This window comes from Haemaphysalis longicornis, unplaced genomic scaffold (assembly GCF_048455015.1).
Source record: "Haemaphysalis longicornis isolate Haplotype H1 unplaced genomic scaffold, Haemaphysalis longicornis Haplotype H1 scaffold_1, whole genome shotgun sequence".
In the NCBI taxonomy this organism is placed as follows: domain Eukaryota; kingdom Metazoa; phylum Arthropoda; class Arachnida; order Ixodida; family Ixodidae; genus Haemaphysalis; species Haemaphysalis longicornis.
In genome coordinates this window covers 351,048,358-351,074,762 of record NW_027526203.1, presented here as the reverse complement: position 1 = coordinate 351,074,762, position 26,405 = coordinate 351,048,358, and the positions used below count along the sequence as shown (strand labels likewise).

Here is a 26,405-nt window from a genome sequence, read left to right as displayed (position 1 = left end):
CATTGCGTTCCGCCCGCAGGGTCGAGGGATCGAAACCTGGCTCCGGATAGTATTTTTTTTTTATTTAGTAGGGAGGGGTGCAGTGCGGACTACGGACGTCAACGCGGGTGACATCGTGAGTTACTGAAATGCTCTGCATTTAAAATTAACCCGAAATACAACACCCTTGGCCAAACCCCGAAAGGGCAAGCAGAAAATCGAAGCGAGGAACCGAAGACACGTCAGCTCTGGTCAGGCTCTAGCCAGACTGCGCCAGGCCAGGGGAGTGAAACTTCCTATACCTTGCATGGGACGCGAAATTCGCTCGCAGCGCCGGACAAACCCCTGGTGTTTGGTGGCGGTACTACAAACATGGCGGCGCGTTGCAGACAGGCACTGGGAGACGCCATCTTAATGAGGACTGAAAAGCAGTGCGGTGGGGGGGGGGGGAGGCAATTTAGCGCCAAATTCAATTGGGACGCACATGCAAGGTACATTGAGCGAGTGGAAGATATTCAGATGGCCAGCGCACGACCTTGTTCCTGTTGCGCAACCCGCCACATTATCAAAAGATCAATTGTTTTTTTCTGACTGATGAAGTTTTGCGCGTCCACATCTTTTTGCACCACTTATTATAAGTACTACGTTGCTTTGGTTTATTAGTACACACAATCTAGACAAGAATAAAGAGTACAGGTATTTTAATTTTTATTGCCAAATGTACCACCCATACAGTAAAAAGACAACTTGGATATTTTGCGCTTTTAGTCCCAAACAAAAGTGTATGGCACATGGCTGCATGCTAATAAATAGGTATCCAGCCAGCGCATATGTGTCCAGTGCATTGTCTGTCGAAGGTCCACGTAGTCTCTGCTGGTGAAATGGGCAGGACACAGCCGGTAGCTGCTGTAAATCTGTCGAGGTGGTAAATGAGCCAGGTCCTGCCTTCTCAACACTGGAGCCAAACGCGAGATCTGGAACATCAACAAGCACGTTTGTATATTTGGGTTAGAATGAATACTAGCGTTAATGCGGCTTTCGGGCGCAGATAGTTTTGAGTGAAAACTGGCATCTGTATTCGAAATAAATATTATTGGATGTATTACGAATCTTTCTTCCTTAAATTGATTTTGGCTACAAAGACGACTTGTGACAACACCAACCGTAAAGGCAAATTTTAAATTACAATCACCATTTACTATTAAGAGACGCGGATACGTTTTTCTGTTTGTGCGATCATAATGCTCGGTGGCAACGACCCACCTTTCCTCCTAATCAAAAATACATTTCTGCAGACAGAAGCAGCCATCCCACACCAGAATCGCAAATAATGCATTTATACTTTCGCGCACTATGTATTCCTCAGGTATTTCTCGGGCCCTGCAGTAAACTGGTTATAAAAACCTTATTTAAAACCTCCAATAAATTACTAGCAAAGGTTAAGCCTGCATTGTCTAATTGTTTATCGGCTTATAGCTGTAACTTCGTTTTTGTAAATATATCGTTCTTGTACTTAAAGCTGAAACTCGAAGCACGGAACTGAAGCGAAAATTATAATTTATAAATGGCGGAATTATGGTTATGATTGTATTATAAACATCTACAGTAATTGCTTAGTTTGTGTATTTATTACTACAAATTTATTCTGCTATGTTTCGTTGATTCACCAGAAGAGAAAAGGCAGAACAGCTAGTGAAACGCAATTAATTATTTATGTAGTCACTACTTAGGTAACATAGTGCTAACAATACGATATGAACCTACGGACGCACCCTTTGAGCCATAAGTATATGGGAGATGCCCTCCTCCAGCTGTAGACATGAATATGCTGATAATAATAACAATAACAATAATACTGATAATAATTATAATAATCGCAATAATATTAATAATATATATATATAGAGAGAATAACTTTAATGAAAACCAGCGATGTTAGCCGAGCCGTCGGGCTGGCTTGCTACGCTAGATGAGAGAAGAAAAAACAAAAAAAAAAGAGAGAAAAAAAATGTGAAAACGAAATGATGTCATTTGATGCGGCCAAAATTTTCAATCACAAAATTCCCCGCATTTCCCCGAGGGGAAGAATGTGAAAGTGCGAATGCACGAGTTGAATTTGCGCGGTTCGGTAATGTTCGCGAAAGAGAGATCACACACGCACACACAACTACAAAGAAAGAAAGATGCATTTATTCACAGACACCTATTTGTGTTGTCGTTGTACTTGAGCGGATCTCAGCTTTGAAATTTCGTGTCAGTACTCCTTTAAGCGGGTGCATTAGCCCTTCTCACGCCCGATTCCTGGCCAATCCCCCACGTGGGTATGTGCCATGTCAGCGGCCAGGCAGCGCGCGCCCATCTCCCCCCGTTGCCAAGGAAGACGAGGAGATTCCTGGCCAATCCCCCACGTGGGTATGCTATGCGGACATCGCCGGTGGACGCAGGTTCAGGGTCACTTAAGAAGTGCATTCGCACTTAAAACTCTGTCCAGCTCTGTGCTCCGAAGAAACTCAAAAAGAGCTTTGGTTGCACGCGCAGCCTGACTGGGACCCGACCATGGACCCAAAACAGCCCTCAGCTCAAGTCCCGCACCAAGCTGCCTGCACAAAGATAATATGAGTTTCTGTCTGTGCACGGTGTACTTTGGACACACGCATATAACATGATGGATGTCTTCTCGTGCCTGCCTGCACAAAGATAATATGAGTTTCTGTCTGTGCACGGTGTACTTTGGACACACGCATATAACATGATGGATGTCTTCTCGTGCCTGCCTGCACAAAGATAATATGAGTTTCTGTCTGTGCACGGTGTACTTTGGACACACGCATATAACATGATGGATGTCTTCTCGTGCGTCACATTTGGAGCAAAGAGGTGAAGATGCCTGCTGGATTTTGTACAGGTAATGTCCCGTGTAGGCCACATTTAAGCGCAGCCTATGCAGAATGGCTTCCTCGTGCTTGCTAAGTCCAGGTGGCATTCTGAAGGTGCACTTGGGATCAATCTCATGAAGAGGTGCGTATTGCTAACAGCAACGCATGCTACGAAAACAAACTAAACGCAGGCAATCGAAAGGTAATAAAAAAGTTCAGATAGGCTCACACTGTTCTATTAGTTTTTGTAATGTTGCATCACATACATTTTGCAGCATACAGTGCATTCACTTGCGCTAAAATGCAAAACACTCGATCGAAACGCATTAAATCAATAACGCACGTATAAACAAACGTGTGTAGCTAATGTAGACATTGGATAAATTATACCCCTGTCACACGGGCACTTTCAATCGCGATTGAGTCGATCCGGATCGAGCTCAATCCGGATTGGGCACCTGCTACACGGCAGTTTCAATCGCGATCGAGCTCGATCCCGCTGGAACTCAATCCTGGTTCCTCAAGCGCGATCGAGGCTTCCAAGCGCGATCGAGCGAAAGCGGCGATACTCTCGTCCCCGCTCAGTAATGGCACAGAATGTGACAACTTTAACTAACGCCACAAATTGTGTCAAATAACTTGACCCAAATAAGCGTGAGGTAATATTTACATAGTTACGTATACCTACGACCGCGCGAAGTTACCAGACGCCGGCCGCAAGTACATGGTTAGCGCCATCTGGCGAACGCCAGTGCAACCCGTGCAACTTCTCGATCGCGATTGAAACGTGCCGTGTAGCAGCGGCAGTACGTCGAGCGCGCTTGAAAACTCGATCGCGATTCACTTCAATCGCGATTGAAAGTGCCCGTGTGACAGGGGTATTACCAAATGCTCTGCCGCGCATTTCATGCGTAATTTAAGAGTAAAAGAATACAATCAGAATTAAATAAATAAATAGTACACGTGTATGCTCACTGAAATTATAAAGCTACTGCTGCAACCACATCCTGCTATCTCGTGCAAGCGTATTAAGCAAAACGAGCAGCATGCCGATCGTACCTTTCGTCCGCCGGGATCCAAACGAATTTTATGCGGCCTGGCGGGAAGAATTAACACCACTCAGCACAGCACAATCTGTGATGACGACGCGAATCCATTCATGTGTCTGTTTCGATGAAACGAACTTTACGGTGAAAAATAAACGGCCATCGAACACCGTGGATCGTAGCATACCTTTGGCCGCGACAAGAAACGCCCCTTTTCAGCGGTGCGAAGTAGAAAGGCGCGGTTCCCGTTTTCCACTCCTGGTGGCGCTCGTATTTTCGCAATCTCGAACTGCAACTTTAAGTTCACTTGCATATTAAAAACTCCGTAATTAATAAGTAACCTGGTAATAAATATGAAATGTAACAACAAGGTTCATTTACGCTCGTATGTAGTACAGCCCCCAAACGTTAGGATCGCTGCAGTGACAGGACAGAAGAACCGCGGAGTTGCATCCCCCTGGCCAGGCGACGAACGGCAACCTCTTCTTCTTCCTCTCCACCTTGTTGGGTAGCAACGAACGCGTTGAACGTTTTGACCTCTTCGGCCAATCTTTGGTTTGCCAATCCCTAGGGGGATCCTGCCACAATTATCATCATTCCGCCGGGTATGGCAGCAACGAGGGACGGGACAGGGCCCGAGCAAGAGTCTTGAGCTCGCAGGCGACGAACGACAACCTCTTCTACTTCCTCTCCTCCTTGTTGGGTAGCAACGAACGCGTTGAACGTTATGACCTCTTCGGCCAATCTTTGGTTGGCCAATCCCTAGGGGGGACCCGCCGCGGTGGCTCAGTGGCTAAGGCGTTGCGCTGCTGAGCACGAGGTCGCGGGTTCGATTCCCGGCCGCGGCGGCCGCTTTTCTGATGGAGGCGAAAAGCAAAAACGCCCGTGTGTACGAGATTTCGGCGCACGTTAAAGATCCCCAGGTGGTCAAAATTAATCCGGAGCCCTCCACTACGGCGCGCCTCATCGCCTGCGTTGCGTCGGCGCGTTAAACCCTACAATCAATCAAATCAATCCCTAGGGGGATCCTGCCACAATCATCATCAATGTGCCGTGTACAATGGGCCGTGTACGGCCGGGACAGGGCCCGAGCAAGAGGAGTTTCGCCCCTAAAATGCTTAACTTGACTACAGTCAACTCCCAGGGGTCCATCCTCGCGGACTTGGATCCGCAAGCGGGGTGGAACAAACGAGAAGATTGAAATAGGAATAGGTTCAAATGGGAACAGACGAAATGGGAAAGGGCGAAACGGGAAGGTCGTTTTGCGCCGCGTTGAAGTGGGAGGGATCAAGCGGGAAGGTTGGAATGGGAATGGTTTCAAACGGGAACCTAGCTCCCGGATCCGCAGCTGTAATTGGCCGCGGGTCTCGCCCTCAAGATTCGGGGCAATTGAGGATTCCCCCACATGTAGATTGTAAGGCACTAAAGGCCATTCATCCCTCGAGGGAAATGAGGCGGCACACGAATTGCTGCCCCGCGAAATTTTGCTTCAGGCGTTTTCATGATGATGTAGAGGCGCCTTTCGTACCCCCTGAAGTCCCCTCTTCCCGAACTGTTCCTCAGCATGCACAGAGCTAGGGGGCTCGCATTTACAGTCCCACACATAGGTACAATACCTCCATCTCCCCCACTACCCTATAACTTATAAGCCCCTCTTGCGCCTGGGTTCCCCGCGCAAGCAACCACGGACGTCTGCGGAACGTCCGAGAAACAGCCAAACATCCAATGCCAAGTTTGGACGGCCGCTGTACTTCCACTGTACGTCCACGTTTGAAAGTACATTTGCGCACGTATACACAGTGGACATCCAGCAACGGATGCACGTATGCATTTCCGTAGATGCATCCGCCAGTGGGCGTACAAATTTGTTGCCACTGTTGTGCCAGAGCGCCCGGCCCAAATTCGTTGCACGGGACGACGCGCCGACAGCGGGGCCGATTCACCAGACCAAACCGCCCGGGGCCGACAGGCTCAAACGTGCACCGCCGTAGAGTCGCCTCATCCTTCTGCATAGCGGCGTCTCCGCTGAATCATGCATCGGGTGAACGACTGGCAACCGACATGCCATCACACGCCTGGAGGCAGACTGCGACGGCGTCGCCCTCCCTTTCCCCATCGTGGAGGCTCGGCGGACGCAACCACTTCGCCTCCATTCGTCGGATTTCAAACTTCGGCCAGCGAGAGTCCTGATTGGAGCAATTCAAACTTCTCGGGGCCTCAACGGACTTCCTGGGTTATAGGCGCCGGACAGTGCCCAGAGGGCGACACGGATGATTATGATGATTATGATGATGATTGCTATTGGTTTCCCCTATGTAGCGGGGTGATGACATGTCATCTTACCAAAAAGGACTAATACATCTGTTTTATACTCTTGGTTTAATACTAGCGCTGCTTAGGGCAGGCAAAAAAAGCTTATAGGCACAAAATACTTTTTTTTTCTGTTACACGTGGTAACTGTCCTAGGCAATATTCCCCTCTCTGGTTTTCGTCCACTAGCATTCTAATCTTCTTTTGGTCGCCTCGACAGCCTTGAAGTTAACTTCCTCTGTGCTACCCTTAAACCCTAGGGCTTCTGGAAGCCGAATATTTCCCTCATGTAGATTTGGATGGATACCCTCACATTCTAACACTATATATGTGCGGCATAGTTACTGTTTCTTTTCCGCAGACCACGCATACCGCATCATTTTGTGAATACTTCCCCACAAAGCTCTTAGTTTGCAAGCAACCTGCTCTAGCCTCAAAAAGCAAAGCACTGCCCTGGAAATTATCGTAGAAATTTTCCTTTCTGATGTTCAATTTCTCAGCCCTGTACATCTCTAACGACGTTTTAGCTTGCAATTTTTCTCTCCATTTATTCGTTTTCAATCTGCTTTGCCTCTTTTTTGGTTACCTTGGCTGTTTTGGATTCTCCACTGTTCTTTCCGTACTACACGTTCGCCTTCTAGTCTTCCTTAACCACTGCGTGTCCACGCTTTTCAAGTATAGGTACTAAAAACCTTAGCTGCCCACCTTCGTTGATCCATTGCTCTCAACCTCATCTCAAAACATATTTTACTCTGTGCTTCTCGAACTCCAAACGACGCCCAGCCCATATCTCCCTGTACTTCTTCGTTAGTTGTTTTTCCATGCGCGCCTAAGGCCAAACGGCCTACCGTTCTCTGGTTCACTTCAAGGCCTGATAGAACGTCTGGTTTTAAGCAGAGCACAGCATTCGCAAATGTGAGACCCGGAACCATTACTCCTCTCCACATTCATCTCACTACTTCATATTTGTTATACCCCAACAGAGCTCTATGCTACATTATAACTGCGTTTCGCTTTCCCTTACCCTTAAGTTGCTCCTCATGAGTTCTTAAGAAATTATCCCCTTAATTTATCCACTCTCCGAGATATTTATATTCCTTCACTCTGGGTAATTCGTCTTGCTGGATAGACACTGCGTCAGTGGTAGCGTTGAAAACCATTATTCCCAATTTTTCTGCACTAAAATTTAACCCGAGGTCGATGGCATCCTGGCTGCTGATATTTATTAGCCGTTGCATATCGGTCTGGTTATCACCTAAAAGAACAATGTCGTCTACGTATAACATTCCCACAGTACGCTCTTCGCCTTGCAGCATATGGGTTAGGATGAACCCTACTTGACTTTCTTCCAGTTTCTTTTCTAACCCTGTCATGTAAAGAATGAACATTATTGGGCTCAAATGGCATCCCTGTTTCAGTCCCCGATGGGTGTTGACCTGCTGGGCGCATTTCTGTCCTTCCCATGTAAGGTGTACTCTATTGTCTTTATAGATCACCATAAGGAACTGTATTAACTCGTCATCTAATCCCTGGAGTTTCAGCATTCTCCACAGCAGTTCTCTGTTTACGTTGTCATATGCCCCTTTAATGTCCAAGAACGTAATCCATAATGGTCTATTCTGCGCTTTCGCAATTTCAATGCATTGCGTTATCACGAACAAATTATCATCCAATCGCCTGTCTTGTCTAAATCCATTCTCCAGTTCCCCAAGTATTTCATTTTCTTCCATCCTTGCGTGAGCCCGCCAATGGAGCCCGCGACACGCAGTGCCCCCTTCGGCAGATATGCGCAACACTGGGTCGGTCCCCGCAATCCGTTACGTTCCTGGCTGGGGAGCGCTCCTCTTTTTGCAGCGTGGATAAAGCATATTAGTAGCCTTTTTTGGGTTTAAAACGAAGTAAGAGCTTGAACAGCAATCCTGCCACATAGTGCAGGTGAATGGAGAAGGATTTATCCGGTTGAATTCGCGTATATAACGGCCGCATAGGCGTGATGCCCAGAAGAGAAACGCTTCTACAGCCTGCCTGCGGGGAAAACTTCCTCGAGACCACCATGTTTCTCTTCAAAGGAAAACGTAATTGATATTGTTCAATCCACAAAATAATAGGCTTTGTCTGCAAATATATCAGACGTTGCGCGATCGATGTTTCCGCGCGAGGTATTCCATCCATGTGCATTTGCGACTGCAGAACTACTTAACTGGACCACATGGGTGTTACATATGGGTCTTTGATCCGAATGTGATGCTCCATACATGTAACAGTATGAAATTCACGTTTGTTTGTGTATAGCGAAAGTTCTGCCGCTAATAAGTGCCCGCTCCGCCAAGAAACTTTGGGCTTCCAGGTGTAACCGAGTACGCCGGCTGTATAAAAACACGCCCCAAAAAAGAAACTCTTCACGAGAAGGCTATCACAAGAAATTCCATTGGGCGGGAGCGGGTGGGGTAGGCAGAACATCTGTAGGCGTATCGGAATAAATTACGGAATATTCATATTCGGGTATTTTTTCTCTCCCCGCCGACGGGTCCGGCGTGAGACCTCTTATAAAGAATTAGTAGCGGTTTTATTACCGTCAACACCCTTGCAGCAAAAGTCAAGGGAGAAAAATTTAGTTCCCTGAGGACACCCCTCACTGGTCCGGAGTGACCGCAACCACAACGGATAGGATAAATAAAGTTTGTCCTCCTCCTCCTCCCCGAGCGCAAAAATATTGTCCTGCGTTCATATATTTCCAACTTTTATTGCGGAACGTCTTATCTCTATTTTTCTTTGTTTTTCAGTGCCTTAGAAACAATTTCATTGATTCTTTTTCAAGAAGAGGCGGTGATTTTATACTATCCAATAGCTTGCGAAACATTTGAACGTTAACGCCGGCCTATAAGTGTCCGGCCCATATGGGTTTATATGTATATAATACGGCGATATAAGCACGTGAAATATTAGAGAGAGAGAGAGAGAGAGGGAGAGAGAGAGAGAGACTTTAATCACAGATTAAGTGTGCATATTTGTGGTCGGGGTCTTCAGTCCAAGATGCGGCAGAGTAAAACCGCTGGGTGATAACCTACGCTGCTATAACTGTGTTTGGGGGCCCTCTTTGTTACCAAATTTAATGCGCACTTATGTGCATTTACCACCTGCTAACCAGCCTACTAACAAGCTGCTCGTACACCACGGCAGCATGTAATCCGCTCGCTTAGTGTGGGCTTTTCAAGATTCAGTAACCACGCTTCGTATCTGCAAAAAAGAGAGAGAGAGAGAAGAAGAAGAAGAATCCGCGGGAGAATGCAAAACCTTGAACACACGCTTCCCGGTTGCGTCAACCTACGGCTCGGCAGCAAGGCGACATCATTTGATCGGCACCCCGTTTTATTTGGAGGCTTCCCCCTACTATAATAAATTTCTGCGTGATTTCGTTGCACTTTGTAGTAAATATACACGCAAATAACATTATGACACACGTTTTTGCAAAGTTGTGTTCACGGGCGCTGAAGGAGGTGTGCGCGGCGGGACCGACCCAGAGTTGCGGAAATCTGCCGCGGCTGGCGCTGCGCTCGCCCGGCAAACTTCGCTGTCCGGAGCCTATAAAAACCCGCCCGGAGGCACTTACGTCGGCATTCTTCGGCGGCACTTTTCGGAGGCACCGAGCGGAGAGGTACTGTCGCCTTTGCGGGAGCCAAGTAACGCTTTGTTACCCTTGTACAGGGCCGTCCACTCTGGGTGCGAACAGTATTAACTCTATGGTGCGAACACGGCGCATCATGGCCGCTTCGCGGAGCGCCAGCGCACAACCCGCGGCCGCGCGTCGAAGCTAAGCGGCGCAGGCGCATATGGGCTTGGAGGCAGGGAGGGCTTCGTGTCGTCTGCTATCGCGGGAGCGCGCCGTGGTTGCTTTGCTGTGAAGCACGTCTAACTGTAGGTATGCTTCTAGCGTCTTAGCGCGCCGCGACGGCGTTGCGGGAAAGCGCACTTTCCTTACTGCGGCGCGTTGTGTCCAGAACTCAGCGCTCCCGTTTTTCAGTTCCGCGGTGCCAGTTAAATGCAAGTATTGTTGCAAACATTTCAGGACTAGCTTGGTTTGGTTCAATGAGAGACGCTTTGTAGAACGGCTTCGTATAATTTCGGCCACTAGGATTTGATTAATGTGCACTGACATTACGCAGCACAAAAGTGTCTGTGCATTTCGCCTCCGTTGAATTTTGGTCACAGCGGCTGGGTTGCGATCTGCCGAATTTGGTCCCGACGTGTATTAGATTTTTTCGTGTATTTGAATATCGCGCATCGTCGAGATGGTTCAAGTAGTCGCCCAGCCAGGAAGTCACGCCCCCAGCACAATCGTCTACTATCCGGCCGAGTCCTAGACTGGTCCCAATCTAATGTGCTACATTATAACGCATACGTCATTGGTTGCGCTCCCTACCTGGCTAGTTATTGAAGACAGCGGCCCTTCCCTTTGTTGCCACCTGTGCGTATCGTCCTTTCTGGTACGACCCGTACTTCCTCGCAATGGGCCACAATGGGCGATAAACTCTTTGCTGTGAATATAAAGACTAGAAATCATGATTTTTAATCAGTTTAAAAAGTGAGGAACAAATTAAATTCCGATATCAAAAACGCGCATAACGCATACTGTGAAAATAAATTTGCAGCTATTTATAACGACCCCAAGAAAATCTGGAACAATATTAATAAACTCCTGGCGAAAGGCGAGAGACGAGTTATTTCCGAGATTATTATTGATGGAGAACAGTGCACGGGAAGTTTGCTTGCGGATAAGTTTAACAATCATTTGTTGCAATCGGGTGCTGCTACGGTCACACACACAGCTAATCCTAGTAAGAAACATTGTGTTCCATCTAGTACCGGATGCTAAATATTTTTGTTACCCGTTACTGAATCAGAAACTCTGAGCTTAAATCAAAAACTGAACAACAGCCGGGCATGTGTGGTTGATGAATTTAAAATACAGCCGATAAAAGCAGTCGCACAATATATATGTCAGCCACTTTCACATATATGCAACCTGATACTGGTGATTCTCCTGATGTTTTAATAGTTGCCAAAGTTTCCGTAATTTTCAAAAGTGGGGATCCAAATGACATGAACATTTACCGACCGATTTCAGTTCTGCCCATTTCTTTCAAAAGTAATAGAACAGGTAATCAATACTCGAATCTTAAGCTTCTGTAAAACTAACCATATCATCGCCGAACAACATTATGGCTTCTAAAAACAAAAATCAACTGAAATGGCAATACTAAATATAAAACATAAAATTACTGATAACTTCGAACAAAAATTGTTTACATTGGAGTGTTTCTAGATTTTAAAAAGGCTTTCGATTCTATCAAACACGATATTTTGTTTCAGGAACTTTAGAAATACGGAATCAGGGCAACTTCTCTCGGTCTAATCAAGAGGTACATAATCGCCTTCAATACACCGAAATAGGTTACGCCAGGTCCAGATTTGAACAAATTAAGTAGAGTGTTCCACAAGGATCTATTCTCGGCCCGCTATTATTTTTGTTATATATAAATGACATATTTAACTTGTCATTAACCCCGGATATAATATTGTATGCAGATGATACAAACGCCTTTTTTTTTTGCAGAGATCTGGCTCTGCTAGGAAGACAAACAAATTTATGGCTTGAAAATTTTTCGATTTGGCTTAGTACAAAAAAACTGAATTTAAACACAAGAAAAACAAAATATATGATTTTTCGAGCTTACAACAAGTGTTTAGGGCAAGAGGTTTTCCTCAATTTCAGAGGCTAATGTATTCAACAAGTTAGTTCAAACAAATTCCTTGGCATTGTGTTCAATGAAAATTTAAGTTGGTCTCCACATATTGAGAAACTTCGAACGGATATATCCTGATGCATTGGCATTATTTATAAGATGAAATATTTACTACCAGCTTGGCTAAAAAGGCAACTGTAATACAGTCTAGTCCGTTCTCGCCTTAACTACAGCCTTCTAGTGTGGGGTTTAACAGGAAAAACAAACATAGAAAACCATCTGGCTACGCATAGCTACGCTGCGCCCACCGTTTTGGAATGTAGTACATGGGTAGAAATTGCCGCTGGCGCAGCCTAGCGGACGTGCCATCGCCGACCGCGCGGACGCGCGCCAGTCCACCGATAAATTCGGAGTACCTCTAATCTCTCAGCGCGTCGCCGTGGCCGAGCATGGCTCGCGCGGCCTCGGCATACCGCCCTCCCCCTCACATTTTCGCCATATTTTGCTCCTCCGCTTTTCTGCTCGCTCTATCTCGTATATCGTCGGTTCACTCGGTTGCAACGAGGCCGACGGCGACGGAAAACCACAGGAGCGGGCGCGTAAGAGCTGCGCTCTAAAATGTACCGGAACTATAATTCCAGGCAACAGAGCATCCTCTTGCATTCAGTGAGTGTCGCAGGGACGGCGCGACGAGCACGGCCAGCCGTGAGCTTACGCGACCGCGCTCCCGACTAGGGTATATAGCCGCCGATACGAACCCGACTGGGGCCGTCTTTACCACATCATCCAACTTTCAGAACTGAATGCCAAGAGAAACAAAGTGCTAGCACGTTATTATCCATTGTAATAACAATCGTGCGCATGCATGCTAGCGCGCCGTTGGTGAGAAGCAGCTAGGGTTAAAAAAAACCTAATAAGAGCTTAAGTGTTCTATTCAACCAGGTCATCGAGAGAAAAACAACCTTATTATTGTCCGGTTGTCTGTAAGGAGGACTCCGTCTGAAAAGGTCGTCGAGAATCGCTTATTCGACGAGCCACTTCCACAACACCCGCCATGCTGCTTCCCGCCGTTACAACATAAGCCGGAGCATGAAGCCCTAGTGCGCACCAAACGAATCTTAGTTCAGAAGTGTGCACGGGAACAAACCTCACTGCCGATAGCTTAGATGGCGAGAAAAATGTATGCCTGTCATAACCACATTAAAACTTCAGTGACAATACCCGCGCACCAACAGGCCTCGTTTTCCCGCGTGCGTGTATGAACTGCGCACGTGAACCTCCATGAACACGATATCTAAACGTTGGGAGCAGAGTGCTTGATCACTATAACTCCGCTACGATAGCATTTTGGTAGCAAATTCTTCGGCATAAAACAGGCGAGTTTTTCGCAAACTTCTGCAACCTCTCCGGCTACTGCTGTGTTAGTGCAGCACGATTAAGAACCATGGCCGCGTGACCACCACCATCATCTTATTTCCACTGTTACGCAGGCCTCCCAACTCCAAAAACAACTCTTTCATTCATGCGCAGCGCGACCATTCTTTGCCCTCAAATTTCTTTTTATATCGCCCCCTCCCTTCCCCAAATCGAGTCAATAGCCTTCTACTTATAGTACCGTCTTTTACGTTACCTCTACGTTACTAAATAATGTTCTTTTGAACCGGAAAAGAAGTTGATGATGATGATGATGATGCCCTCAAAGTTTTTGGCACGTACCCACAAAGGGGCATTGACCAGGGCTAACTCGCTTGTTGAAATTCGTGACCTCAAAATACTAATTTATTACCGGAAGAACAGAGGCCGTAAAATGAAACTGAAAAGAAGTAGAGGGTGTCCCGCGCGCGCGCGCAGGCAATGTCCAAATGACAGTTTTCTATTGGGGGCGAGATTTAAACAGCTACTCCAGGCTTATAAGCAAGACGCCCTTCTATCTTCTAGAGATTATAGCCAACTTCGTCATGCATGGAAGCCGATGTTTTGTGAAACAAGGCTATGCGAGGTAGCAATCACTAAACTTCGGTGCAAAATTCCCCCACTAAATTTTTATCTTTATAAATCTCGTCTGGCTCCATCTCCGCAATGCCCTTTCTGCGACGAACTGGAAAATATAGAACATTTCCTATGTAATTGCCGCAGCTTCTCCCCAATGCGACGCACGCATCTGGAGTCAACCTTTAGACTAGTTCCGAGATCCTGTCACTAGGCGCTTCCGCCCTAGGAGTCTGCCACAGGGATGTTGTGTCTGCCCTTCATTCTTATGTTGCGGCGACAGGCCGGTTTTCCTGCTAGCCAGCTAAACGTTCACACTTAGCTCATTTTTCTTCCTGAATCTACTTTCACATTATACACATTTAAAAAAATTCTGTTCGGTGTTTTCTTTTCTAAATTTTGGGATCTAATTAATATAGGTCACATCCTCATTAGGTACAAAACTTCTTGGCCAATCCCCCGCGTGGGTATGTGCCATGGTGGGAGGCAACCAACCAACCAACCAGAACCAGCCCAACAGCACGTTCAACGGCCGCGCGTTCCACGTACGTTCCGCGTGCCCCACGTCACCCACGTCTGTTCCTTCTAGGGCAGCGACTCACGCGGACCTGCGCTGGTCACGTCTTCTCAAGGCAAGTACGAACGCTGAAGCTTAAGTCCCTGCTTAAGTCGAATGACTTTGCGACCCTATATAGCTACTGCTGTAAGATATCGTGCTGCTCCTTTGTCTGGCACCCTAGAATTGATACTTGAGGCAGAAAATATAAACTCAGTTAAAACGCTTAACGTCATGGCCGCAATCTGCACGCCCTACAGGGCGCCCATTATTATAACGCGTTTGCAGGCGTGGAGTTGTGGCCTAAGCTTGAAGTTCTTTTTCGAATGTACTAGCATCGCGGAATTCGTGCTTCCGTCCCAGGCATTCTGACCGAACAAGTGACACACAAACGCGCTGGCTTTGCGCAGTGCTTTCCGTCATGACGTGGCGTAGAAAAACAGAACCAACAGAACCACCGATGCTAGAGTAACGATTCTACCGTAGTTTCGTAGTAATCTATGCTATAATAGAGGGAAATCCCGCGCTAGTGCTTAGGCGAGCCTCCCTAGGCAAGCCGCGCTTCGACAAGAGTGGAGTCGCGGAACGCAGTCAAAAACCCTTGAAACACCCGTCAGGCCGTCAGTTCTTGTGGCGGTCCGCCACTAGTGCACACATAGAGTTAATACACATTAGCATGAAACTTTACGAACGCTATGTACTACGTCTTGTTGGCAAGAAAGGCCATTGTTTCCCCCAGTTGTGGTGTCAAGGCAACCCCGGAATGGCTGCATGTAACTAATTAAACTGCCTCCATGTCTGAAGCCCATTATGATATCGATAAAGTCAATAAAGTTGTGGCTTTTTTTTTTTTTTTTTTTTTTGGGGGGGGGGGGGGGGTGTTGGCTAAACCAGAGAGCAGCCGTGATGCCATCTATGAGGCGTTGTCGAGAACTCTTTTTCAAGTGCCACGAGCAGTTTGAAATTTCGGTTTTGAGGCAAAAAATGCAAGTGCCCATTGTGCACAAATACAGCGTGGTATTTGTTGCCTGGTGCAGAAAATGGCAGCTACTGTAAAGTGTAAATAAAAAACAAAAAAAAAAGAATTCTGCGCTGCTGCCATTCTTGCAGGCCCCGGGCCCGCGAGAATGGCAGAGCAGAACGATACCACCGCTCTACTGCGCAACGCCCGAGTGAGCAGTGGAACAATAGCTTTCGTAGTGCTTCATTGACGTTATATCGAGTGACAAGCAAACGTGAGTAGAGCAGGGGCACGCCAGCAACGCAGAACTGATTCTGGGGAAGCTTTGGTGTCAAGTGTCGCCAGTCTGCCTGTCGAAGTAATTCGCGCCAAACGGCGAAGAAACGAAAGGGAATGGATTGACGCCAACACGATGTAGCAGTAAAGAAGTCCTTGATAGGTATAATAGGGGGAAACTTTGACGTTTTTGCCTAAGCTGACTGGGGAATCTTCGTCAGCGTACGTCGTCCCACCGATCCCTTTGACGTTTTTGCCTAAGCAGACTGGTGAATCTTCGTCAGCGTACGTCGTCCCACCGATCCCTCTATGGTATCGTCGCGACTCTTACCAGTGAAAGGGGTGACTGCTGGAACGCACAAAGTCCCGGGATGGACTCTCAGCAGCGGGAGCTGCTCCTCTAACTAAAATATAAAAAATTCCTATTTACGTACAACATTTCGGCGGTCGTTACGTTGCCCTCAGCTGCGGCGGTGCGTACCTTGTACGGACAGCCGGAGCTTCCGAGTAGAAGGCGTATTCATTTTGCCATCGTTACCGTAGGTTGGCTTTCTTGCAGAGCGCCACAGCTGTGCAAAAAAGCCACAAAGATTTTCCGTGCGCTAAACGCAAATCGATGAATGAACGAATTTATTGTCTGGGTAATTGAAGGGAAAGTCCACCAACAGGCATAATTTATCGCCTAGGCGTGGACACCGGAATGCAGCTGCTAGTGTGGCGGGGGTTGGGAAGGGGATGACAGATTCATAGAGAGGAGAGAAAAAGGAGAGGGCACAAAAAAAACAACAAAAAAAAAACAGATATGCGGACAAGCGTAAACAACTAGCTATGAATAAGAAACACGGAAGCATATGAAAAACCCAACCCAACCCCCAGTCAAGATGAAAGAAAAGCTGTGGAGGGGGGGAGAAGGCAGCTATGTACAAGGGGGGCTACAATCATGTACTCAAGGCACATTCCTAAAACATAGGAAAAAACACAGCTGAGGCGTAAATAAGAAAGGGAGGTATTCGAGAAAGTAGCAACATTCAAGTGGAGCTATGATCATGTACGCAAGACAATTTTTCTAAAACACAGGTAAAAAAATAAACAGCCGAGGCAAAAATTTACAAAAAGGGGGGTGGGAGTGTAAACAAGCAATTATCTATAGAAGCAGGAAGCAATATCTCTTGGACGTTTCAAATCTCGGAACAGGTCTCGTGAGTCTACTTTCACAACCCCCTACCCTTAATACTGCTACACTAATAATTACTAAAGTGCACCACCTGGTTTTCCTTTCCTGCCACTAGGCCCGCCTTCTTCGCACCCCTGTCGTGGCCATCTCAGCACCACCGTCATCAGATCCCCATCAATCGGCGCAGCAGTGGCACGAGCGAGTGATGGCAAGGTTTGGGGGAGGTAACTTATCCAGCTTCTCATGGCCCGCCAACTCAGTCTGCTGAAACATTCAGTCCACCTGTTGTCTGCACGTCGAACGGGTTCGCCCCGATGGCTTTTCTACTCAACCTATCCACTGCGCTGGACCTGAGCATGGATGTGTTGAGTTGAACAGACCTTTTTTATCCCAACTATCTTGTCAGATTCATGTATCCACACACGGCTTATGTGTGCCCCTCTTTTCCTTGTTTCATCATTATGATCATGTGCCCTCCCATTGTGCTAAGTTGGCTTTTCTGCAATGCATTTTGATTATGACACCGCCATCAGTGAGACAAAGAAAGCTTTGCTGTAATTAAAACTTTGACCTGTGTGGTGTCGGCATCTATGTGCTGCTGGGTTAGGTTAAGTCACTTGACTGCCGGGCTCAATACCCGTTCCTTCCCTACCATGGCTTTTTTTTGTTAGACAACAGCACGGGAGTTCCTCGGAATGCCAGGTTTTAAACCTCAAGGGGCACATAATACTTTTGCATGAAAATATGGCACCAAGAAGCTTGCTCGTACTATAGCACATTGTCCCTTCTGCTGATGTGATGGCAAGAAGCATGCTTCAGATTCCCTGGTTTCCCTCTTTCAAGCAGAAAGGCTGCTGACCCACAGTTTCTGGCGCAGAGTATGGTTGAATCTTTACAAGGTAAAGTAGGATAGGCTAAATGTATCAAGTACGTACTCTCTCTCATGTGGTTGGATGACGTCGCAGAGGATCTTGAATTCTTACCTCTGCGGTTCAAGAGTACAAGCTCATAGTAACAAGCAGGGAACGGCATGTTGTGCATGTGCGCATTAGCTTGCTGGTCGACGAGGGCTGCTGCCCTGGGCCACTCCAAGAACTTGTTGGAAATACCTACCTTCCATTTGGGCAAGTTTTTGGCATGCTGAAGTTGCATACAGGAATTTTGGGCAGTGCTCCAGCTTGAGGGCCGTCAGCAAAACATGCCTGTGTCAAACTGGTTGACTATGTACGACTTAAGTTTCTGCAATTTCGCTACAGGTGCCGCAATGTGTACCTAGCCAGTCAGGCCTATGATGGTTGGATGGTGTAAACAGTGAAAAGCTGATAAGCTGAACTCCGAATCGCCATCCGAACTCGTGATGGGGGCAACTGGAGTGTTTTTAGCACAGTCTCATAGATGGCAGCTATTACCTGTTCGGCTTCACTACGTAGTGGTTATAGCATCATCCATTCTAGAGACCAACTATGCAATGCAAGCTGATTTGCTTTGCAAGTACAGATTCGTATTCTAAATTTGTAATGCCAGCTGGTTAAAGACTATGAGAGTGTCATTGAACAGAAAACAACTGGTTTAATTAGCTGGTAATATACGATGACCATAACGCAGTGTGCTTAAAAGTAGAAAAGGTGCAGAAGTGCAATCAGCTAGATTACCCTCTAGCAGCAGTCCCTGGCTCTTGTGTCTAGATCAGTAGCACCTCCTCTGAATGGCTCCATCTAGGATGAAATAAACACCGCAACAATTACTCGCGAGTGAACAAAGTTGCCAACAGAAAGGAAAAAAAGCAGTTATTCCAGTCAAGGCAGTAATCTCTAATAATTTTGGCTACTTTCAGCTAGCTGCAGTCATTTTATCATTCCTCCTCAGCTGAAATACTGAAGCAGCAAAATCATTTAAAAAGTACACAATACAAGCAGAAGTAGCATTTTTGTACGCTTTTCAGTGTTCCAAAAATAGATAAAAATCAAATAATTTTCCTTCCTCACAAATTACGTTTGCGCAAGAGGCCATTATTGCCTTAGATGTTGTATCCTGTCATCATGGTCCTTTTGTATCAACCAGTCTCGAGCAGCATTTACAACCAAAAAATTTCTCAACAGCCTCGCAGGTCATGGGCATTACGGAGGAGCCTGTTAGTAATACGGAAACTGTAAAGGCTGCTAACGAGGCACTGCGTGAAGTACTCAAAAAGAACCCCAACGCATGCGACGTGTGCCGGAAGATCTTCATGGCGCCTGGTGCGATACTAAAGCATCTGAAAAGTGAAGAACATGCTGAAGGGTTGGTGGCTTTCTACGAGGAACAGCGGCCAAAAGCCATCAGACGTCCGAAGATTCCTAGCCGCCGTAAGTGTGACACTCAGTAGGCTGCAGCTACACCTCACGATGACCTATTTGGTGTAACAGTGTGTGGTCTGACCGACTTTCATGGTGACCAGTCTAAAACCATGCTTTGAAAGCACCTGGTTGGGCCACGTTTTGGAGGCAAATGGATGGACGACCATGCTTTGAAAGCATCTGGCTGTGCTAAAGGTGTATCATTGAACCAGGGTTCCTCAAACCATGTTGACGAGGCAACGCAAGTAATGAACACACTACGAAGGAAATGGACAGGATGATGGTGTGTATTTGTCCTTTGCATTGCCCCATCAGTTAACTCGTACCACTTTGCCGAAATATAAATTATTTTGCAGTATGTTTTTTTGGGGTTATGCTTTGAAGATCAATGTGTTTGAGGTTAGTTTGCTTAAGCGAAAAGCAGGAATTGAAAGAACTGTGCTCCTAATAGCATGTCAGAGGGCAAGCGGCCAAAAGCAGTGTGCTTTTAGGCTGTTGTGAGCTCTTCCCCCCCCTCCCCCCTCTTCAATCATGCTCTCAGAAAAAGCTAGCGACGGATGTGCTGTGCCAATTGCACCAAACTATGCCAAGGCGGTAATGCCGCTTTATACTGCACTGAATGGCCTTTCCTGGGTACAATTTCACCACAGTTGCACCAAAATCTCACTTGACAGATCGAGAGGAAAAATGCACTCTTTATTGCTGGGCAATAAGCCAAAAGAAGAAGAAAAAAAAGCACAAGTGAGCTGTAACATAATAAAAGTCCCTGAAACCTGCTGCCGGCAATGCACTTAAAAAAATTATGTACATGAATTGGGGATATTCGACGCGCCAAGTTCCAGGTATTCAAAACCCGCAAAGTTAATCTGCGTGCACCTCGCATCTGAATGTATGTGGCACACGTTTTTATACATAGTCTTCTGATATTGCGTGCTGTCGCGTGCTCAGAAAACAAGCAGAGGTGCAGAGTATTGCGAGAATCCTCATTACCAGGACTGTTTTTATATTTTTAAAGCTCACTATGTCCCATTGGTGTCTCATATTGTACTGCGGACACGAATAACTTTCCAAACACTTTATCACATCTCTTGACGCATTTCCACCCTCATATAGTATTTAACTAGCTCGACCACTCAAAGACCTTGCCATGTGAAAAGGCAGTTGTTCTCTGGCAGAACAAGGGCTGCTATCTTGCCTTGGCCGGCTTCGAAGCAGCATCTTGGATATGTGCTTGTCTTGGAAAGCAAAGGTCACAGACAAGCAGGCATGCGAGTGCATGTGACTCCTGATCCTGTGCTTGTCGCATTTCCAAGAACATCACATTCTCCCCATAACGCACAGCTCTGGATAGCACTTGTATTTCTCCATAATCGGTTCCCAAGGTCATAGGGTTTGAGTCGTGGTGTTTGAATCAGGTGATAGTGTTCGAATCAGTTTTGTTCCTGAATTCATGCTGCTTGAAAGTTTTACATATCATTAGAACTAGGCATTTGTAAATATTCGTTTTTCCCCCATATATTCTATAGAAGAATGCAAGGTTCAATATTCGCTTCAAACAGTCTTGAAAGGAGAAAATTTATATATATTCTACACCGCTGAATAGTTCTTATCCGTCCCAAAGGTGACTGTCAGAGGTGACTATTGCAGCAAATGGCAAATAGGGGGGGGGGGGGGGGGGGGGGGCACTTTTTAAGATCCGACAGCACCAAATGTTTCTAAACTTAGAAACATGGGTGATAGCAACTCGCAGGCTGTGCACGACCCACACATTTTAGCTGCATTTTTCTGGTTGGTGCTGCGTTTGTGCAGAGGAGGCAGAATCCGGAATTTTTGTAATCACTATGTGGGGTGCATTATATATGTGAACACATTTCAGCCTGCTCACATGCGAGTAGGTACCAGCATGCAAACAAATGCACTCACACCTTGATGCATGCCTAGTTAACGAGAAAATTGCAAAAAAAATATAAATGTCTGATAGGGGCAGAGCGAAAGTCATATGTTTAGTGCTTGTGTGCGAAGCTGAGGTCATTCTTTCTGGCATCCACACGAGACAAACTTAAAAATAAGCAGCAGTGTGGCTGGCACATTGTAAAAAAGGAAAAAAAAACATAAACTGCACTGCAGTACATCGAGACAGTTTTTCTCTGGTGGCAAGGACTGCGTGTGGCCCCCTCATGCAGTGGCTCTTGATGGCCACAGGGCTGGTGCTGTGCATGGCTACTACTTCCGAGCTCCTGCTAAAAAGCGCTGCTGGGGCTGACTGCTTGCTGCACCAAATGCAAAGCAATTCTCTATACTCAAGTGGGGTCTTGAGAACTTCAACAGTCGCTTGTATTGCGATAGAATAAATTACCATGAGGTGTTTGCGGCCACTGCTGGTGACTTAATTTTTTATCTATAACTCTTGAAATCATTAGCTCCAAAATTGCCCGAAAAAAGTAGTTCTCTGCTTCACAGTAACGTCTGAGGCGAAAATCACCGTATGCACATGCCTGATACTGTAGTGCTTCACTGTGATCACGTTTCTGGCGCTGTACGTGATGCGTGCATTCCCAGAAGAGGCATTTCGTGTCACATGGCTTGATTGACAATATTGGCAATAGCTGAAACAGACGAGGACATGAAACTGACAGGACAGCCACTAAGTCCTGTCTCATTCAGATAATCAATGTTCTTTGAAGTGCAACAGCAGATGCGGAAAACTTGTGTGATCAAAGTAACCCTCATTTTCATGCACACAACCCACGCTTCCCAAGCCCCTCTTGATGCAGAAAGCTTCGTTCACTAACCAAGTTGATTGATTTCAGTGTAATGCATCACGCCGCAATCGACGGGTCCATCAACAGACGAAGTTTTGAGGTTACAGCTTGGCAAATAAACGAAGCTGCGAGCGTTAGGAGGAACTCGCGGTGTGCTAGAATGCCTTCTTTGCAGGGGAATGAGTGTTGCTTTTCAAAAGCAATTACCCATAGGTGATTCTCTGTTTCTATATTTGAAAGCATGTAGCATACCCTGACAAACCTCTTGGGGGTTAGCGGTTGCCGTGGAGGCGTACTGGGCTGTTTGTGCGCTAGAGTTGTAAATAAGGTATGCACCATGTAGCACAGCGTGTCTCCTTGTAAATATACAGTGTGCTTAGTGTCATTCCTTTTCATTACTGCTTGTGCAGTATGTTCGAAAGTAGTTACTAGTAACCTCCTCCACTGGTGTTTTCATCTCGTAGTGACACGTTAACTCGTTTTGGCATCTGCTCCAAAGACTCCTGTGCTGGCTCCATACCTACTCCAAAGCATTAAATGGCACTTCCATCACTGAAGACAGGTACCTAGCTTACAGTTCCACTTTGTGCTGTTCGTGCTTGAGTGGCAATTACCACTTGCACAGTGGTTGATTGCTTCAGTGCAGAGTCCTGTAATCTCTAGCTCCATTTAGCTGAATTTTCGGGTAAGTCAAATAAGTGTTATTCACATGGTGGTTCTCATGTGCAATTGGTGAAGAAATGAATTCCACAGCATTAGTGCAACCCTTTACACTAATTCAAGGACAGTGGCAGTGCTCAATATAAACCAGAACCTGTTTGATAGTGATGTATATTGGAACAGCCCATTACACTCCACACATGCTTACACTGGAGAACACGAAGGAACCTTTGGAGCATATCGAGCTTCCTTCCCGCCACTCTGAGCAGACAACACAAATGCACACCAAGGCATATGACTGTCACTTGTCAGACTGTACAAATGCCACAAATCCACTCGCACATAGGTCTACTGACCTTCCCCTTCCACTACGTGTGCAGCAGCTAACCTTGAGCTACCCTTTGTGAACCTTTCGTGCTAGCACACTAGAGGACCGAGCGCCGCAGTGGCACTGCCTAGCCAACTGGGCTACGCACATGCGCCCAGTGGCAGTGACAAATAACAGAATCCCCGCCAATGACTTTTGTGGGCTCCTGACAGTTGTTTGCAGTAAGAAAACGTTATGGGCCGATCCGATGGATTCATCTCTAGGTGTGCAAGAACGCCTTCTTTGGTTTATTTGCATCCCTAAGCGGACCTAACTTAAAGGCCAACTGTGGAGAAAATGTTGCCCTCTTGGAAACCATATTTCCGTATAGCCTGTCTAAAAGAACTGCAAGCTACAAAACATGACACCTGAAATATGTGCATGCATGCTGCAGGCGACCAGCGAATATGGGTGATTTCAAAACCAAAATTGACAAAAGCACAGCCATTATGGCCAGGAGCAGGTGACATTGCACCCAGAGGGTGAGTACCGGCCAGCTGCCGAACACCGAGCAGCCGTTCTGAGACAGCGTGCAAGCAATTCATGCACCCACGCACGACAACCCCAGGAGGAGAAGTATGCCAAGCAAAGCTAGACCAGGCAATGTCACTTCTGCTTTATGGCTGCTTGCGCAACACGCAGGCAGGTGCAGCGTCGCCTGCTACGGAGCTATTTCTAATGCCTGCCGTTGATTAACCAGACATTTTAGGAACCTCCCAAGTGTGCCTTCATTGATTTGACGGTACCAACTGCACTTTCAAACTAAATATGGCCAGGGTGAAATTGCGGTGCAGTTGGCCATTCACCTGTGTGCATCTCCTTCTCTTGCACCATTGCCGATGGCGAAGGCCATGCACAAAGACACCTGCGCTGCGACCCACATGCGACCCTCATTGAGCTTCCCCACTGCAGGTGCAGCACATGCTGACCTCATTCATTCGTTCTTGGTATGTGCACAATTTCTTTGCAGTAAACCCTCCTAGTGCTCGCTAATAACTAGAAATTCATGCTTTTATATGTTTTAAAGCATGAGTTTCCATGGCACCCCCTCAGAAATGCATCAGGAAGCGCAGCAACAGGCAGAAAAATCACACCCTGAATGAATATTTTTCTCAGCCTAGGTAACGTAAACGTGCACACGCAGCCTGTGTGTGAAGAAATACAGCCCGAAATGCTGTCTTGTAGCAGTATTCTCACGCTGTAGAGCTCCTCAATTACCGATTTGCTGGCACAATGTTTTGGGACCATGTGTTGGGAGAAATCTAAGCATGAGCAAGGTGGATCTTCTGCATTCTTTTGTTTCTGCTCAATAGAAGTCAGCACTTTTTGTTAATGTGATGTTTATTGCAGGAGTTTGCTGGCAGTTGAACGGTTGAAATTGACATTGCCATAAAACGGTTCGATTTGGGACAAGAACCTTCGTCTGTCTGGGGTATTTTGTTTTTACATTGCATGCACCCTGGCAGATATGTTTTTAAAATAACAAGGGCTCAGCATAATTTGTGAGGTCACGAATCATGTTGCAAAAAAAAAAATTATTGGGTGAGTGGCATCTGTACTCGGTACTCGTGCCTTTGTCCTTGTCTCCATTAAGGAACTAGTGCTGCTGCCTTGAGAGCTGTATTTGTTTTCACGGCTCTGCAGGCTACCTGTATAGGCAGACACGTGTGTCCCACCTTCTTTTGCAGTCACCCAGGAGTGCGTCTTGTGCAATATCACCAGCTTCAAGAATCCCGAGGCCGCATACTACCACTACGGATCGCCAGAACACATGGAGCGCAAGAAGCAGCTGGCTATGGGAGGGCTCCCCCTGCCGGATACTCTGGCCAAGCCTGGGACCTCTGCCGACAAGCAGCAGGCAGACCCCAAACCTTGAAACTGCACACCTCGACACTGACCTGCAAGGCTGGAAGGACTTTTGTAAAGGGCACATGATCTTCCAATAAAAAAACACTTCCAGCCAGCTCAGCGTGCACTGTCCCATATGTTGCCTGAAATTTGGCCACCATCTCATTGGGGGTGGCAACAAATAAACTGCGTGTGGCATGGGTGGCATGATTTACCTGCAAAGGCATAACAGTGGAATGCAGTCCATGTGATAACTTAACAGTGCTTCAAGCACACCTGGGCAAAGCACCACCATTCCGCGAACGACAAAGAACCATTCCGCGAAGCACTGTGCAAATGTGGTCAGGCTGGCAGAAGCGGCTATTGAAGGGGCAACCACTCCTACTGCAGGTGCACACCTTGTTAAATTTTCGACGGCAATAGTTAACTCTGTTGTTACAGTGCATTTGTGGCACACAAAATGCGCAGCACAGAAAAGAAAATGGCGGCTGACTGCTTATTAAAGGATAAAAAGCAGGTCAGTGAATGCTTGGAATGACACATTTACCAGGGAAGCTGCTATCAACAAAGTAAGTTTAAAAAAAAATTCAGCAAATTTTGTGCTAAGTGGGATTTGGTCCTCCAGAATGCCAGACGAGCAAGGAAGCCCTAGACCACAACGGCTTGATGACTGTAGCCCACTAAAGGGGAGCCTAGCTAAATGGCTGTGGCCTTCGACCTGAATATTGTCTATTAGAGGCATGTACTCATGACTACAGGAGAAATTTGACCACGGTAATTACACAGAAGCACGTTCCTGATAATAGGGTATATTTAGGGCTAACAAGGGTAACTGGCCAAGCCTCTCACTCGCACTAGCCAAAACAGTAAGATGACAAAGGGAAAAGGATGATAATAATGTTGATTGATTGTGGGGTTTAACGCGCCGACGCAACGCAGGCGATGAGGCGCGCCGTAGTGGAGGGCTCCGGATTAATTTTGACCACCTGGGGATCTTTATCGTGCGCCGAAATCTCGTACACACGGGCGTTTTTGCTTTTCGTCTCCATCAGAAAAGCGGCCGCCGCGGCCGGGAATCGAACCCGCGACCTTGTGCTCAGCAGCGCAACGCCTTAGCCACTGAGCCACCGCGGCGGGTGGATGATAATAATGTGAGGACACGTGTACCACTGGACGCGTATATGCATTTCCTAGTCAGCACAGCCAGTCATCATCTGAGCTTGCTATGGGGCGATATTGTCACGAATAAAGGTAGAAAACGGAACATTGGGCGTGGGAAGAAGAGGCTAAGGTGCTACCCCGCACCTCTACCACAAATGTCACAAATAAAGGTAGAATAAAAAAAAAAAGCAGTGTTTACTGGGCTTAGAAGACCTACAGACGGCACTGAAGCTGACGCACAACCAGAGCTGCCGAGGTAGCACTTTAGCCTCTTCTGCCCACGCCCAACATTCCGAAAGAGGCACATACCCAAAGAGGGCAAATGCCCCAGGCATGCGGCAATATCACGGAAGAAACCTA

The 26,405-nt window shown here is 46.7% G+C and overlaps 1 protein-coding gene and 1 long non-coding RNA gene across 2 annotated transcripts in view; both read left to right on the top strand.

The window, feature by feature from the left end:
* Window positions 1–25,014, top strand: part of LOC144154656 (uncharacterized) — a 33,994-nt gene extending 8,980 nt beyond the window's left edge. Inside the window, exons 2-5 of the mRNA XM_077685862.1 lie at window positions 14,534–14,576; window positions 17,027–17,135; window positions 19,011–19,256; window positions 24,725–25,014. Of these exons, the coding sequence (XP_077541988.1) occupies window positions 17,117–17,135; window positions 19,011–19,256; window positions 24,725–24,912 (453 nt within the window). The 5' untranslated portion in view covers window positions 14,534–14,576; window positions 17,027–17,116 and the 3' untranslated portion in view covers window positions 24,913–25,014. The remainder of the gene's footprint in view (window positions 1–14,533; window positions 14,577–17,026; window positions 17,136–19,010; window positions 19,257–24,724) is intronic.
* LOC144154672 (uncharacterized) overlaps window positions 1–26,405 on the top strand; it is a 49,682-nt gene that overhangs the window by 8,885 nt on the left and 14,392 nt on the right. The gene's annotated exons all lie outside the window — the stretch shown is intronic.